The sequence below is a fragment of the Phyllopteryx taeniolatus genome, chromosome 3 (assembly GCF_024500385.1).
Source record: "Phyllopteryx taeniolatus isolate TA_2022b chromosome 3, UOR_Ptae_1.2, whole genome shotgun sequence".
Classification (NCBI taxonomy): domain Eukaryota; kingdom Metazoa; phylum Chordata; class Actinopteri; order Syngnathiformes; family Syngnathidae; genus Phyllopteryx; species Phyllopteryx taeniolatus.
The window spans coordinates 21777393-21791312 of NC_084504.1; the positions used below are offsets into that span (position 1 = coordinate 21777393).

Sequence of the window (13920 nt, forward strand, 5' to 3'; positions counted from 1 at the left end):
CTCTCCAGCACCCCATCAAAGGACTCCAAAAAGGGTAGGTACTCTGAACTGTTGTTTGGTGCATAGGCACAAACAACACCCGAAGGTGGAGGGAGGCTGTACCCCAACGTACAGGCGCCGAGCCGGGGGGGCAATAAGTGCTCGGCGCCTCTCACCATGGGCCACTCCAGAGTGGAAGAGAGTCCAACCCCTTTCAAGAGGACTGGTACCAGAGCCCAAGCCGTGTGTGGAGGCGAGCCCGACTATATCTAGTCTGAACTTCTCAACCTCACACACCAGCTCGGGCTCCTTCCCTGCCAGAGAGGTGACATTCCACGTCCCTAGAGCCAGTTTCTGTAGCCGGGGATCAGCTCGCCAAGGTCCCCACCTTCGGCCACCGCCCAGCTCACACTGCACCTGACCCCTATGACCCCTCTCACTGGTGGTGAGCTCATGGAAAGGGGGACCCATGTTACCCTTTCGGGCTGTGCCCGGCCGGGCCCCATGGGTGCAGGGCCGGCAACCAGGCGCTCGCCTTTGTGCCCTACCTCCAGGACTGGCTCCAGAGGGGGGCCCGGTGACCCGCGTCAGGGCAAGGGAAACCTAAATCCATTTTGTTCGTCATAGGGGTTTTGGGAGCGGTGTTTTGTCTGGTTCCTCACTTAAGACCTGTTTGCCATGGGTGACCCTAACAGGGGTGTGAAGCCCCAGACAACTTAGCTCCTAGGATCTAAACCCCTCCACCACGATAAGGTGACGGCTGAAGGAGGGGTCTAGTTTTTATAATAGTTAAATATAAAAGAAACAAACACACACAACCGTTGAAAAGTTTAGGGTCACTTAAAAATGTCCTTTATTTTCAACGTGTTACACTAAATTAATTCAAACGTCTATACATTGTTAATGTGGTTTGAAAAAAAAGCTGTGCTTTTCTTTCAACTGTATATTACATATATATTACAAAAAGACTATTTTAATCCGAGAAGGGAAATTACATTGTCACTCATATGTACAGTACATATTGTGTTTCAGTCTCAAGACAAAATCTAAATGTTTTCTTTCAATACAATTGCATCCCCTCCTAATTCACCTAAAGCACCAAATTTAGTAAATATTTGGCTGAGTATCACTTTAAAATACAGTGGTGTCTTGAGATACGAGCTTTTATACCGTGATCATGCTGTTGACTTTACTCAAAACACTTGCATCATGAATTAATGCTTCCATTCAATTCATTGTGCTGCTCCTTCCGGTGTGACCTCATTGGCCACTTGGGGTCAATGTCATACAGCCACAAACGAATATGAGTCACCAATACTCTTAGTGACTCAGTAAGCTGCAACTAGACATTTTTTTGCAGAGGATAAAGAATATATTCCTGTGAGTACTGTTGTATTATCTCTCTACATGTTGCTCCACCCTTTGTGTTCAAATATCCGTTGCTGAAAGGAATACAACACTGAGCCCATTGATGCATCCTGACACAAAGACGACAGAAAACTATTGCGTCACTGAGACAGAGTACAGCTTTATTAAAGTCAAACTTCAGGCATGTCTGAACTCTTCCAACTCAACCTTTGAATGAAAAAAAGGACATAAGTCATATTTTCAAATAAAAAGACTGTCATGTACAAAAAGAGTGTCTTCCCAACAGTCACACACATTTAGAAGCGGAATTGTACAGGCAAAAAACAAAAAACAAAAAACAAAAAAACCAAGCACACCACAGTAACATGATTCTATGCAAATACAATGCAAGACTATTTACAGGTTTGCCAACAATATGCAGTAACACAGGTTGAACAGTAATCAACATGGTCATCCACGTTTTTCATTGAAGCAACACCAAGAGAGATAGATATGAGACCAGTTAGTAACCCAAAGTAATTCTATTACCAAAAAAAAAATAATAATAATAATTGTGCTTTGCAGGTGAGTTCAGCACAAACACTAATTCTCCTCTGACTGCCTGTCAATCAAAAAATTAACAACAGTCAGCAGAATTGCACGAATAAGATGTTACAGTGAACGGAAACTTTGAAGCACTAGAGGGGTGTCTGATTCTAATTGTAAGAATAGTTATTTATATAAAAAAAATAAAAATAAAATAAAATAAAAAAAAAAAGAATTCCAGGATGCTTTGAAAAGTCATTCTGAGGCTTTAAGGGTCACTCACAAGGGAAGAAACATGCTGGGGGGGATTTTCCACCCCAAAAAATGGCACTAATAAACAAAACACTACTGTTTTCTAAACGAATGAAAAGATGCAAGACACAAATGAAGCGTTCTAATACTGCCACTGTATTAGCAGAGAGGACAAAATGGCACTGCGCAACGGTGTCATGCAATCAGCATGTGCAAAGAAAACAAAGGCCGCTGCCTTTATTATAAAAAAGTATAATAAAGGAACAGAAAATGCGCTTCGATGAGGCATTTTTACGACTCGACTGTATGCATTCAGCTGAACAGTCACCTTGAAAAGACAAAAGACCAGTTATGCCATTATGATTCACCAACCCCAAAAAAATATATATGCTGTGGTGTACACTTGAAAATAACACACGAATAAATAATAACATTCAAGTTTGGTTGGTAACATATGTGAGTGTGAAAATAAAAGTGCCTTGACATCCGATGATTAAGTTGAGAGAAGGTATTGGGGGGTGGGGGCGTTGGGGGTAAGGGCATGTATATCACTGAGGGGAAATGCCAACAAATAAGACATTTTTACATACGCAAGTTCAAAAAGAACATGGAGATATGGTCCATGAAACTTAATGCAACTGAGAACCAGAATTTTTCCTAATGTCAAATGGCACCTACATCGTGGTTGAATTTTTTCCTTAATAAATTGTTCTGCAATGGCACTCACTCAAGTGTCTTAAAGACACTGATCACCTTGGGAGGTAAAAAAATAAAATAAAAATACCCTAGTTACTTCAGGAGCAAGACAAAGGCTGAGGCATGATAACAAACATTCCAATACTGAACTGCTTTTGACAGCAAATACAGTGACGAGTCACTACACATGAGCAGCGGCAAATGTGGAATCATTACACAGATGTAGAAAAAAAAGTATGCACCGATTACAGGTATAATACGTGAACCCCTCTGATTTTTTTCTTTTTCTTTTTAATTGTCACACGGTGGTAACAGGGAGTACTGTACTGGTGTTCAACAAAGCAATTGGTATAAAATGTGGTGCAATAAATACAAAAGATTTGACAGATGAGCAATCTAAAAACACTGTACAGTTTGTATTTTGTACACTATCCTGGACTGTGTGTCTTGATACGGACCCATCATTTCTTCAACATGAGACTGGCAGTTATTCCAATTTTGCCCCCCCCCCCCCAAAAAAAAGTTGTTGTTTTTTGTCACAACAGTTTAAATTCTTATGTTACTACCAGAAGAAGAGGTATCCATTTTCAAAAAACCTACGCTCCTTTAATATACATTTCTGTATATGTGTGTCCTAACGAAAAAGTGTAGTGACAAGGCATGTGAAAGTGCTTTTCAGAGAAGTTTTGGCAAAAAAAATAAAAAATAAAAATAAAATAAAAAGGTCACAGTACGCAAACGTTACTGAAACACATCTGGGCAGTAGTTCCTACAGCCACAATGGAACTGAAGTCATCATCCCTTAAGGCTGATTAACAATATACTCAGATAGCAGTGCTCATTGGCTGGGCCCTCCTCCCTCCCTCGAGCATGACGACGGCTCAGAGAAAATGTGTGGGGGGGGAGAAAAAAAAATAATAATCAGGCGCCGCACCTCCCCGTTGGTAAGTACTTTACAATATTATGAGCCAATTATGTACACGTGAATGAGCAAACGAGAAGTCACAAGTACTTGTGTAATGTTATACCAGTACGTTATATACCATTATACAGTATTTCACCTTAATAGGACAATTTTCACAAGGAGGTCTGCGCAACACCTAAACAAAGAATTACACCACTCACCGAGATGAAGTGAGAAAAATCTGCTTGTAAACATTAACAAACATAGATACATATATAATTATATTCATCTATAGCCGTAAGTACATCAAAAACATGATTAAAGGAATGTTGGAATGTAGTGTGGGCCTAAAAAAAAAATTGCACAAAAGTGTTGCCCCTCCTGTTCGTCAAAGAGGAAGGGGAGGAGCGCGATACGATGACGGTGCACGTGAGGAGTGGTGTCGGGGCAGTGGAAGTGTGTGAGAGACGCCAGCCGCGGCGTACAGCAGGTAAACAAGAGGAGGAGCGGCGTGGCGTCCCCTCCCTCCACCTCACTTCCTTCAAAGAGCCGGTTACTGGCAACACTCGGGATTATCCGAGGGGAGAACAAAACGAGGCGTTGGTCCGGGATCTTAGCGCTATTGTGTGTTAGTCGTGTTTTACAGCCAGAAGAGCGGAGGATGGTGTGTGTCCGAGTCTGGTGCTGCTCCAATCTCATTGCGCTTGCCACAAAAGGAGTTCTTCAACGTGTCTCGGCTCCGAAGGTCCGACAAAAAACTAAATGAAAAAAATTCTATATTCCCTTTAGTGAGCACATGTGGGTGGTGCTGGGAGTGCACTCTACAGGGAACGAGGTAACGAGGGTGCCACATCGTCTCTTGGCGGTTCCTCTTTGACTGCGACGAGGCTCAGAGAGGAAGTCGGCGGCAGCGGTTGAGCCGAGCTGGGGCCGGAGCCCAGAGGACTGAGGGGGTTGTGGCTGGAACAACAGGGGCGGTCTTCCAGCGAGGATGTGGTGAGCGCCCCTGCCTCATGGTCCCGGCAGAAGGAGCGAGGGCAGAAGTCACAGAGAGACGAGGCCGGTGCACAACAGATGCTGCAGTCGTGCCACGGGCACTCCCAACGGCCTGTGGGCAGGAAGAGGGGTTAAGATGCATTACTTCTACAAGATCATCTGGGCCATCAGCACTACTGACAAGACGTTTCAGGATGAACCCAAGACCCGCCGCACAACGAGCCGAGTGGCTAAATGTGTCTGAAGTGGACCAGTTGGCGACACTTCACCGCACACCAAGTGACTGAGCAACCTACATCTACCCACGCACGGCAACGGAAAAACTACAACCCTGTATTGGGTTTTGAGGCTCCACATGCAAGATACTGGACTGCCATTTTTTTGCATTGAAACACAAAAATATGGAACGATTGTCAAGGAAAAAGCAGATGGCCACAAGGAAGATGAGACGGGCGAGAATAAGGAGACAGAGTAGATATCGTCAGAGGCTGTCAGCAATGATTGATCGCCCTATTAACTGACTGCACCTGTGCACACTCTCTATGCTTTGTTTTCTAACCACAGGTACATATGAAATTATAAATATAGTAAGTATTATCCATCCATCCATTTTCTGAGCCGCTTCTCCTCACTAGGGTCGCGGGCGTGCTGGAGCCTATCCCAGCTGTCATCGGGCAGGAGGCGGGGTACACCCTGAACTGGTTGCCAGCCAATCGCAGGGCACACACAGAAACAAACAACCATCCGTACTCACATTCACACCTACGGGCAATTTAGAGTCTCCAATTAATGCATGTTTTTGGGATGTGGGAGGAAACCGGAGTGCCCACGCAGCCACGGGGAGAACATGCGGGGCCGGGGATTGAACCCGGGTCCTCAGGACTGTGAGGCTGACGCTCTAACCAGTCGGACACCGTGGTGCCCAGTAAGTATTGTATATATTATTATTATATATAGTTAATATTTCATGCACATGCATAATCATTACTATGCCTGCCATCTACAGGACAAATAGGCCCTAAGGAATAATAAAGTTAACATGACCTTGGACAAAAGTCTCGGGACACACCTCTTAGTCAATTTATCAAATAGGGATAAGTCCTCCACTTGAATATAAATCTTATTTTAGTTTGGAAATAACTGATACATTGATATATTTCATCATCACCATATGGCGGCTTGCTGAGGTTGAGACACAGCAGGTGGTACGCCTTGGGACACTCCTTCCTGTCACACATCACCAGCTCTCCTCCCTCTCCACAGCAAAAGCAGAAGTACTCGTGTGTGTGTTTGCCCTCCAGCCGCAGCTTCCGCTTTTTCTGCCTCAGCTTGGCGTTCCTGGCCTTCTCTTCTTTCTCCAGCACCACGGCACTCTGGGGTTGGGGTGGGGTAGTCAAAGAGACAATCAAGAGATGCTAAAAACAATTTTGTGCTCTAATATTTAGTGGATTGTGTGCTTACAGTTGGCTGCACCCCGAGGAAACCTGAGCAGTTGTCTGATCCACAGTGGCAAGATGTTCTCCTGTTGCCCACACAGTGCAGGTTGTAATTGAATGTCATCTCGGTGCCTGGACACACAGAGAGGAGGCATTTCTTTGAACTTCTCTAAACTGGAAACTGAACCCATCTCAAGTCGAGTACTGTAAAAGTTTGACTTTTTTTCCTCCAAGCCTAACCGCTGCTGCTTAAACAATGCTGTGGCCTGCTTATGTATTTTCATGATCTCAGGAGCGTCACATTTTCGACTATTCTTAGCTTCTCTTTAACTCACAGAAATGTTCTTTAAAAAGTGTTCACATTTTTAACACAAATCTGTTAACTTTGAATAATTCAGATCTGCCGTTTTTAATTGTATTTATTTCCTACAGTAAGGTTGGCAGTTTTTCTCTTGTATTTGTGTATGTAACGTGGGGCTTATCAGAAAAAAAACTCTGTTTATTTATTTTTTGGTGCGTGCAAGCTTAAATACTGGTTCGCGCAATAGACCTGAATTTTATAGTGGGTAACTCACCAGCCTCTATATCGCAGAGAGCAAAGAGTCCAATGCGGACATCGCCGTTGACTGTCCACTTTTGTGTTTCACAGTTGGGGCTGCAGCTGTGGTTAATGAACCGGGAAGAATTCCCTTTTGGACCAGCGTCAATCACACGATCCTGAAGTGTGCAAAGATGGACATTAGGACAAAGTAGGTTGAGGAGAACGTGTGTTTTTTTCACAATGCCGTTACCTTAGTCAGGGTTAGCATGTAGAAGTTAGTGACGTGGTTTTCATGGGCGCGTTTAATTCGCTGCTGGCACTCTTCCGAGTCAATGACTTCTCCGACATACTCAGTCACAAAGTCACCCTGCAGAAAACATTATACAGTATTTATACCTGGGTAATTTTAATCTAAATATTGTAAGGTACTTTCTTTTTGTACTACAAAGCATTTAGGAATGGGCATTAAAAACAATTTCTTCATTAATTATTGTGAAAATAAAAATAAAAAATGCTCTCTGTTTAATTTTGTATACTACTTTTACAATTGAGGATGCAGTCAAAACATTAGATATTTTTTAGAAAACAGTTTTAGTTTTTGAGTAAAAAACTTTGTTTTTTTTTAACATGTAATACTTTATTAACTTCCTCTTATTTTGAAATTCACAGCCCTACTTTTATTTAGTAAATGAGAAAACACACAGTTGTGCTCATATGTTTGATTACCCAGGCAGAATTTGGAAGATGGGTAAAATTCTTTAAAGAAAACATGAAGGACCAGGCAAAACACATTTTATTTTAATGGGATTCAAATTAAACTGTCAAGCATTTCAGAAAAGCATTAGCATTAAACAAAACATAACCATAAAGAAATGAATGATGGCTGTTGTTCAGTCATATTTTAAAAAAATAACTATATTTCACAAATTCTGCCTGGGTATGTAAACTTATGGGCACAACTGTATTTACAGTATATGCAGTCATACGTACTACCCCTGTCATATTGGAATGAAAGTGTAGGCTACACCTTTTTCATAACCTCTAGGTGGCGGCATATTAGAATGAAAGTGTACACCTCTAGGTGGCACTGACATTGGAATGAAAGTGTACAGCTTCTTCATAACCTCGAGATGGCTGCATTCATTTATAAAATGGGAAAGTTTTTTAAGTTTCCCCTATACCTATGTATAATGCACACAATTGACTTTTGAAACATTTTTTTTGGGGGGGGGGGGGGGGGGGGGGGATGCGCATTATACACGAGAAATTACGGGATCTCATTTAAAGATTGTTGAGAAATATGAAGAATGTCACCAAGCTCGGGACAAGAGATACATTCAGCCTAGTGGGAGTCCCTACACTCAATAAGTCAACCCGAGAGCAAAAATGTGCAAAGATTCAGAGGTATAGCAGTCCCTGGCTTCTATTTTATGCACATAAGAGTATTGCAATTTACCACAAATGGGGTGCAAGCATTCAAAGTTTCCCGTTCTTGTTTACTTCCTGTTTTATGCCAGCCTGTTTGGGGAGCAAAATAAGTGCATGCCCTGCTGGTTGCTGCCAAGTAGTCTTTAAAAAAATGGATAACAACAATGTGAATAAAAATTACAAACACATTATCACGCCTGTCTCTAGACTACGTTAAGCCCATTAACTTCACATTACCATTGAGAAAAGGATTGTAAGGAAAGTCCTCTTGACACTTACCTTCCTCAGACCCTGGTTGGTTTTGAGGCCCCATCCACAGCCCTCTGTCTTTATCACCTCCGTCTCTGCATACAGGCGCTTAGTGAAACACTGGTTCTCGCAATTGTCTCCCGCAGGACATACCTGCCATGGTGGTAAGAGGTTAACAGGCAGCACTTGAATCGCTGTAAAATGTCTCAAAAGATGAGCAGAGCAACAAACCTGAGGGTGACACTCATACTGCAGCATACGGTTGAGACACTGAGACTCGAGACTGCACGGATGCTCATCCGCAGGCCGGCAGTTGCAACGTGGGATTTCGGACAAATCAGCAACATGCATGTGCACTTTCCCCACGGGTTTGTTGGACTAACAGAGGAAATCATAACACAAATATAAGAAAGCACTGCAAATGCAGTGCCTCAACACAGCACGAGGCAAAAGACCCAGTTTCCACTAAGCAGTACAGTACACAGTTTTACCAAGGATACCAAACTATCCATCCAACCATTTTCTACACTGCATGTCCTCATTAGGGTCACAGGTGACCTATTCTAGCTTACTTTGGGGAAGAGGCATGGTACAGACTGGACTGGTTGCCAGACGATCACAGGGCACATGTAGAGAAATTAGTGATGCAGCTACTGAACATTTCGATTATTATACTATATTATTTCGATGAACAAATCGATTGTTCTAGTATTTTGGAGCCTTATCCTATATGCTTGATTTTTTTTATTCATTCAAATTTGGCAGGCTTGCTAACACTACTCTTCTCTGTGGTGTGTCAAATTTACAACCATTTTTCTGTCACTTTACAGGGACTTTTAACATGAGAGATGCATTGTGTGTGCGCACGCTGACGAGACAAGCAGATAATGGAGATATGAGAGAAATCAGGAGAAATCAGAAGCATCTATTAGACAAATGTAATGTTGGGGGACGTACGAATTTTCACCTGGGCATTTCAGGATAACGGGGGTGGGGTGGGGGGTGGCGGGGGGTTGGCATGTCTACCAAGATGTCAACGAAAGCCATCCCACCTTTAGTGATGTGAAAAAGTATTCGGCCCCCTCACAAATTCTTATATTTTTGCATAGTTTCCCCACTTGAATGTTTAAGATCATCAAACAAATATACATATCAGATAAATATAACCCAAGTGAACTTAACATGCTGTTTTAAATTGTGATTTAATTTATTAAGTAAAAAGAAAATAAATAAAAAGAAACAAATCAAAGTTACCTGGCCCTTTGTGAAAAAGTAATTACCCCCTTGTTAAATCATCAATTAATTGTGGCTAATCACAATTTTTGGTTAATTTTCACTGAGAATACCCAAGCCTGAATACCTCCAGACCTGTTTAATCAAGAAATCACTTAAACAGAATCTGTCCCGACAAAATCAAGTCGGACAAAAGATCTAAAAATGCTGCAACAAAATGACACGATCCAAAGAAATTCCAGAACAGTCGAGAAATAAAGTAATTGACATCTATCAGTCTGGAAAGGGTTACGAAAGCCATTTTTAAAGCTTTAGGATTCCAGTGAACCATAGGGAGAGCAATTATCCTCAGACGGAGAAAACATGGAACAATGGTGAACCTTCCCAGGAGTGGCTGGCCTACAAAGATTAACCCAAGAGAACAGCAATGACTAATCCAGGAGGCCACAAAGGAAGTGAGCGCAACTTCTAAAGATCTGCAGGCCTCGCTTGCCTCAGTTAATGTCAGTGTTCATGACACAACAAAGCACTATTTGCATATAGTGGCCACTCATGCCAGAGTAGCATCTGCTCCATTTGCACACTGATTGAGGAGTATCTGTAACATTTGCACAACCATTGTCCCAGATTATCGCAGTACTCGTCACTTTAAACCGCATACACTCCTTGAAGTCTCAGTGCCCTTTGCACAATGGTCATTGCACCGGACTATTGCGATATTAGCCATTCGAACTGAGGACTCTGCATCTTTTTGCACAATTGTTGTTTGTTGTTGTTTTTTGTCAATGTCTTTATGTCTCCAAAGTGTTCTGTAAATTGACTGTCTGTTGTACTAGAGCGGCTCCAACTACCGGAGACAAATTCCTTGTGTGTTTTGGACATACTTGGCAAATAAAGATGATTCTGATTCTGATTCTGATAAGGACGAGACTGGGCAAAAATTGCATCCATGGCAGAGTTCCAAGGCGAAAACCACTGCTGACCAAAAAGAACATAAAGGCTCGTCTTACTTTTGCAAAAAAACATCAGAATGATTCTCAAGATGTTTGGGAGAATATTCTATGGACTGACCAGATGAAAGTTGAGCTTTTTGGAAGGTGTGCGTCTCTCGTTACATCGTAAATGTAGCACAGCATTTTAGAAAAAGAACATCATATCAACAGTCAAACATGGTCGTGTGATGGTCTTGGGCTGCTCTACTCCTTCAGGACCTGGACAACTTGCTGTGATTGATGGAACCATAAATTCTGCTCTTTAAAGTGGCAGTAAACGGGCCCAAATAATGACATGTCACAGAGAAGAGTAATGTTAACAAGCCTACCAAACTTGAATAAATAAATTCATAATAATAATAATATAAATAAATAAATCGCTAAGCATATAAAATCAAGCTTCAAAACTTGAATAATCAGGGCCTAGTACTATTTGATAGAAATGTGGCATAATAGACCTCATTGACAAATCAATACATATTATTTTGTCCATTGACATACCTTGATGAATTTGTAGGGTGGTGGTTTCCGAGAGTTACGCTCTTGCTCCAGAGCCTCCCTGCTCTCCCTCTGGGCCTTGAGCTCCTGAAACCTCCGGGCTGCTTCTTCCAGAGCTGAAACACCCCGATAACATGACAAAATCGTATTCTGTGGGCTGCCTTTCAGCTAAGGAGTCCAGAACCTTGAGTTGATTACCTTTCTTGAAAGTCTTGTTGATGTTGATCTGACCCGTCACAAAGTTTTTGTCGTTCTCAACGTAAGGGAAGACACGGCCCTGATTGATCCAGTAGTAGTCGTGGGAACCGAAGAAAAAGACGGGGAAGTCGCCGATATCGTGACGAAGGCTCTGGATGTTTGACGGCACCAAGCGAGGATTGCAGATCTCTGCCGGCCACCACCTGCAAGAAAGGAGAGACGAGTTAGAGAAAGAACATGCCACAAAACAGAAGCACAGCTCTCAGATTACCGTAATTTCTCATGTATAATGCACATTTTCTCCCCCCAAAAATTGTCAAAAGTCAATAGTGCGCATTATATATAGGTATAGGGGAAAATGAAAACAACTTTCACATTTTATAAATGTATGCCGCCATCTAGAGGATGAAAAAAAATAAGAGCAAGTAAATAAACAATATTACGTGTTCAAATAAATTGCTTAACTTCTTTATAATACAAAAGATATATATATATATATATATATATATATATAATAAATAAATTGTTCAATTTCTTTGAAAAAACTAACAAAATACAGATAATGCTTCATGTTTTGATCATATGGGTAGATTCAAAATCATGCATTGTAAAAATGCATTATACATAAGTAGAAGGGTTTTCCAGAATTTTGAGGTCAACTTTGTGGGTGCGCATTATACACAAGAAATTACGATAAATAAAATTACATACAGTGTTTCAGACAGGCGGCATGGTGGACGACTGGTTAGAGCGTCAGCCTCACAGTTCTGAGGACCCGGGTTCAATCCCAGGCCCCGCCTGTGTGGAGTTTGCATGTTCTCCCCGTGCCTGCGTGGCTTTTCTCCGGGCACTCCGGTTTATCTCCCACATCCCAAAAACATGCATTAATTGGAGACTCTAAATTGCCCGTAGGCATGACTGTGACTGTGAGTGCGAATGGTTGTTTGTCTCTATGTGCCCTGCGATTGGCTGGCAACCAGTTCAGGGTGTACCCTGCCTCCTGCCCGATGACAGCTGGGATAGGCTCCAGCACGCCCGCGACCCTAGTGAGGAGAAGCGGCTCAGAAAATCGATGGATGGAGGGATGTTTCAGACATGCAAACACCAAAGGCATGAAAAAAGTGACAAAAAAAAAAAAAAAAACAATGTTCTGGGGGATCCCCCGGGACTCCGCAGAGAATCTTTTGGATTTTACCATAAATTTAAAAATCTGGAAGACTGAAGAGTACAATGGGGCAAAAAAATAAAAATAAAATGATTTTCTTCACGCAGAAAAAATATTTACACTGTTCAAGTATGTTGATGTACAAATCCATCCATCCATCCATCCATTTTCTGAGCCGCTTCTCCTCACTAGGGTCGCGGGCGTGCTGGAGGCTATCCCAGCTATCATCAGGCAGGAGGCAGGGTACACCCTGAACTGGTTGCCAGCCAATCGCAGGGCACATGCAAACAAACAACCATTCACACTCACATTCACACCTGCGGGCAATTTTTACTGTCGTCAATTAAACTACCATGCATGTTTTTGGGATGTGGGAGGAAATCGGACTGATGTAAAAATTTAAGATTAAAATTAAATTTGCCTCATTTCTTTGCTTTTTTTGTTCTGGCTTCCAACTTGAGCCAGGCCCATCTCCACCTGATGCTTGCCTTAAACTGTGCCACATGAATAGGATCCTAATCTTTAAGCACTCTCATTCTGGAAAAGAATTGACTAAAATCATAGTCTGTTTCACTTCATTTTTCACTATTTACAACTTCAAAGGCTAATCCCAAATGCATCCTCCAGGAAATATTAAGTGCAATATTTTTCTGTTTTTATTGGCTTTTTCTGAATTTGAAGTTAGTTCATTCTGTGTTGTGACATAATCCCTAACATCGCTCCGTCGCTTAATACATTTAACATTAACATCCGTAAACTAATTAGATAATTTTAGGCGAGTTTCCTAATTAATACAAGATGTACTAGCGGATCAACTCTTGTCGCCAATGTTACGTGTGCTTCGCGGTTCCGATGGGACCGCAACTAGGGCCACGACCCGCAGCACCTCAACGCGAAAATACAAAAGACCAGTGCAACAAATACACCACGGGCTGATCTGATGAGCAAAAAAGTTGCTTAAATGTAAGAGTAGCAATAGAGGATGTCCGCTCCAGGGGTGGGTAGAGTAGCCAAACATTGTACTCAAGTAAGAGTACTGTTACTTGACAATGTGGCTCAAGTAAATGTAAAAAATTGTCCTCCAAAAAATTACTTAACTTCTGATTTTTTTAACCAGAGCATGAACATTAAAAAAACTAATAAAAAATGTGAATGTGCAAATTCTGATATTGCTGTGTGTGTGTGTATGCACAGTCAAAACTACAACAAAACATCTGCAATTTACTGCACGGTTTTCTCAAGTTAGAAGTGAGCTGAAATATCCACGTTTAGGCAGACAGTACCAGAGAAATACTACAATACATGAAAGCTGTTGTTTTTGTTCATCTAAATGTAAACAAGAGTAGCGCGCCGTTGCCTTCATGGTAACGACGACCTTCCCAACATGGCCGCCACATAGGCACCATAATCGGCCAGGCTGGCTTATTTAGTGTTAATACCTATGCCCGGAAAGCCCAATA

At 42.0% G+C, this 13920-nt stretch overlaps 1 protein-coding gene and 1 long non-coding RNA gene across 7 annotated transcripts in view; one reads left to right on the top strand and one right to left on the bottom strand.

Annotated features, from left to right (window-relative positions):
* Positions 1-1487: 1487 nt before the first annotated feature.
* Positions 1488-13920, bottom strand: part of nsd3 (nuclear receptor binding SET domain protein 3) — a 34575-nt gene continuing 22142 nt past the window's right edge. For all 4 annotated transcript variants that reach the window (XM_061767607.1, XM_061767608.1, XM_061767606.1 and 1 more), the window contains 9 exons: positions 11296-11498; positions 11101-11213; positions 8606-8752; positions 8405-8527; positions 6948-7064; positions 6732-6873; positions 6182-6288; positions 5889-6093; positions 1488-4832 (listed from right to left, as the gene is read on the bottom strand). In XM_061767607.1, the coding sequence (XP_061623591.1) occupies positions 4546-4832; positions 5889-6093; positions 6182-6288; positions 6732-6873; positions 6948-7064; positions 8405-8527; positions 8606-8752; positions 11101-11213; positions 11296-11498 (1444 nt within the window). In that variant the 3' untranslated portion in view covers positions 1488-4545. The remainder of the gene's footprint in view (positions 4833-5888; positions 6094-6181; positions 6289-6731; positions 6874-6947; positions 7065-8404; positions 8528-8605; positions 8753-11100; positions 11214-11295; positions 11499-13920) is intronic.
* On the top strand, positions 4799-11706 carry LOC133475155 (uncharacterized). 3 transcript variants are annotated; one of them, XR_009787733.1, is made up of 5 exons: positions 4799-5284; positions 5356-5645; positions 6184-6362; positions 6806-6905; positions 9205-9300. It is a non-coding gene; the product is annotated as an uncharacterized LOC133475155 (long non-coding RNA). The 3 variants fall into 3 exon arrangements; XR_009787731.1 differs by lacking the exon at positions 9205-9300 and adding an exon at positions 11362-11706 and having other exon boundaries at positions 4800-5284; XR_009787732.1 differs by lacking the exon at positions 9205-9300 and adding an exon at positions 11362-11706 and having other exon boundaries at positions 4800-5284; positions 6184-6357.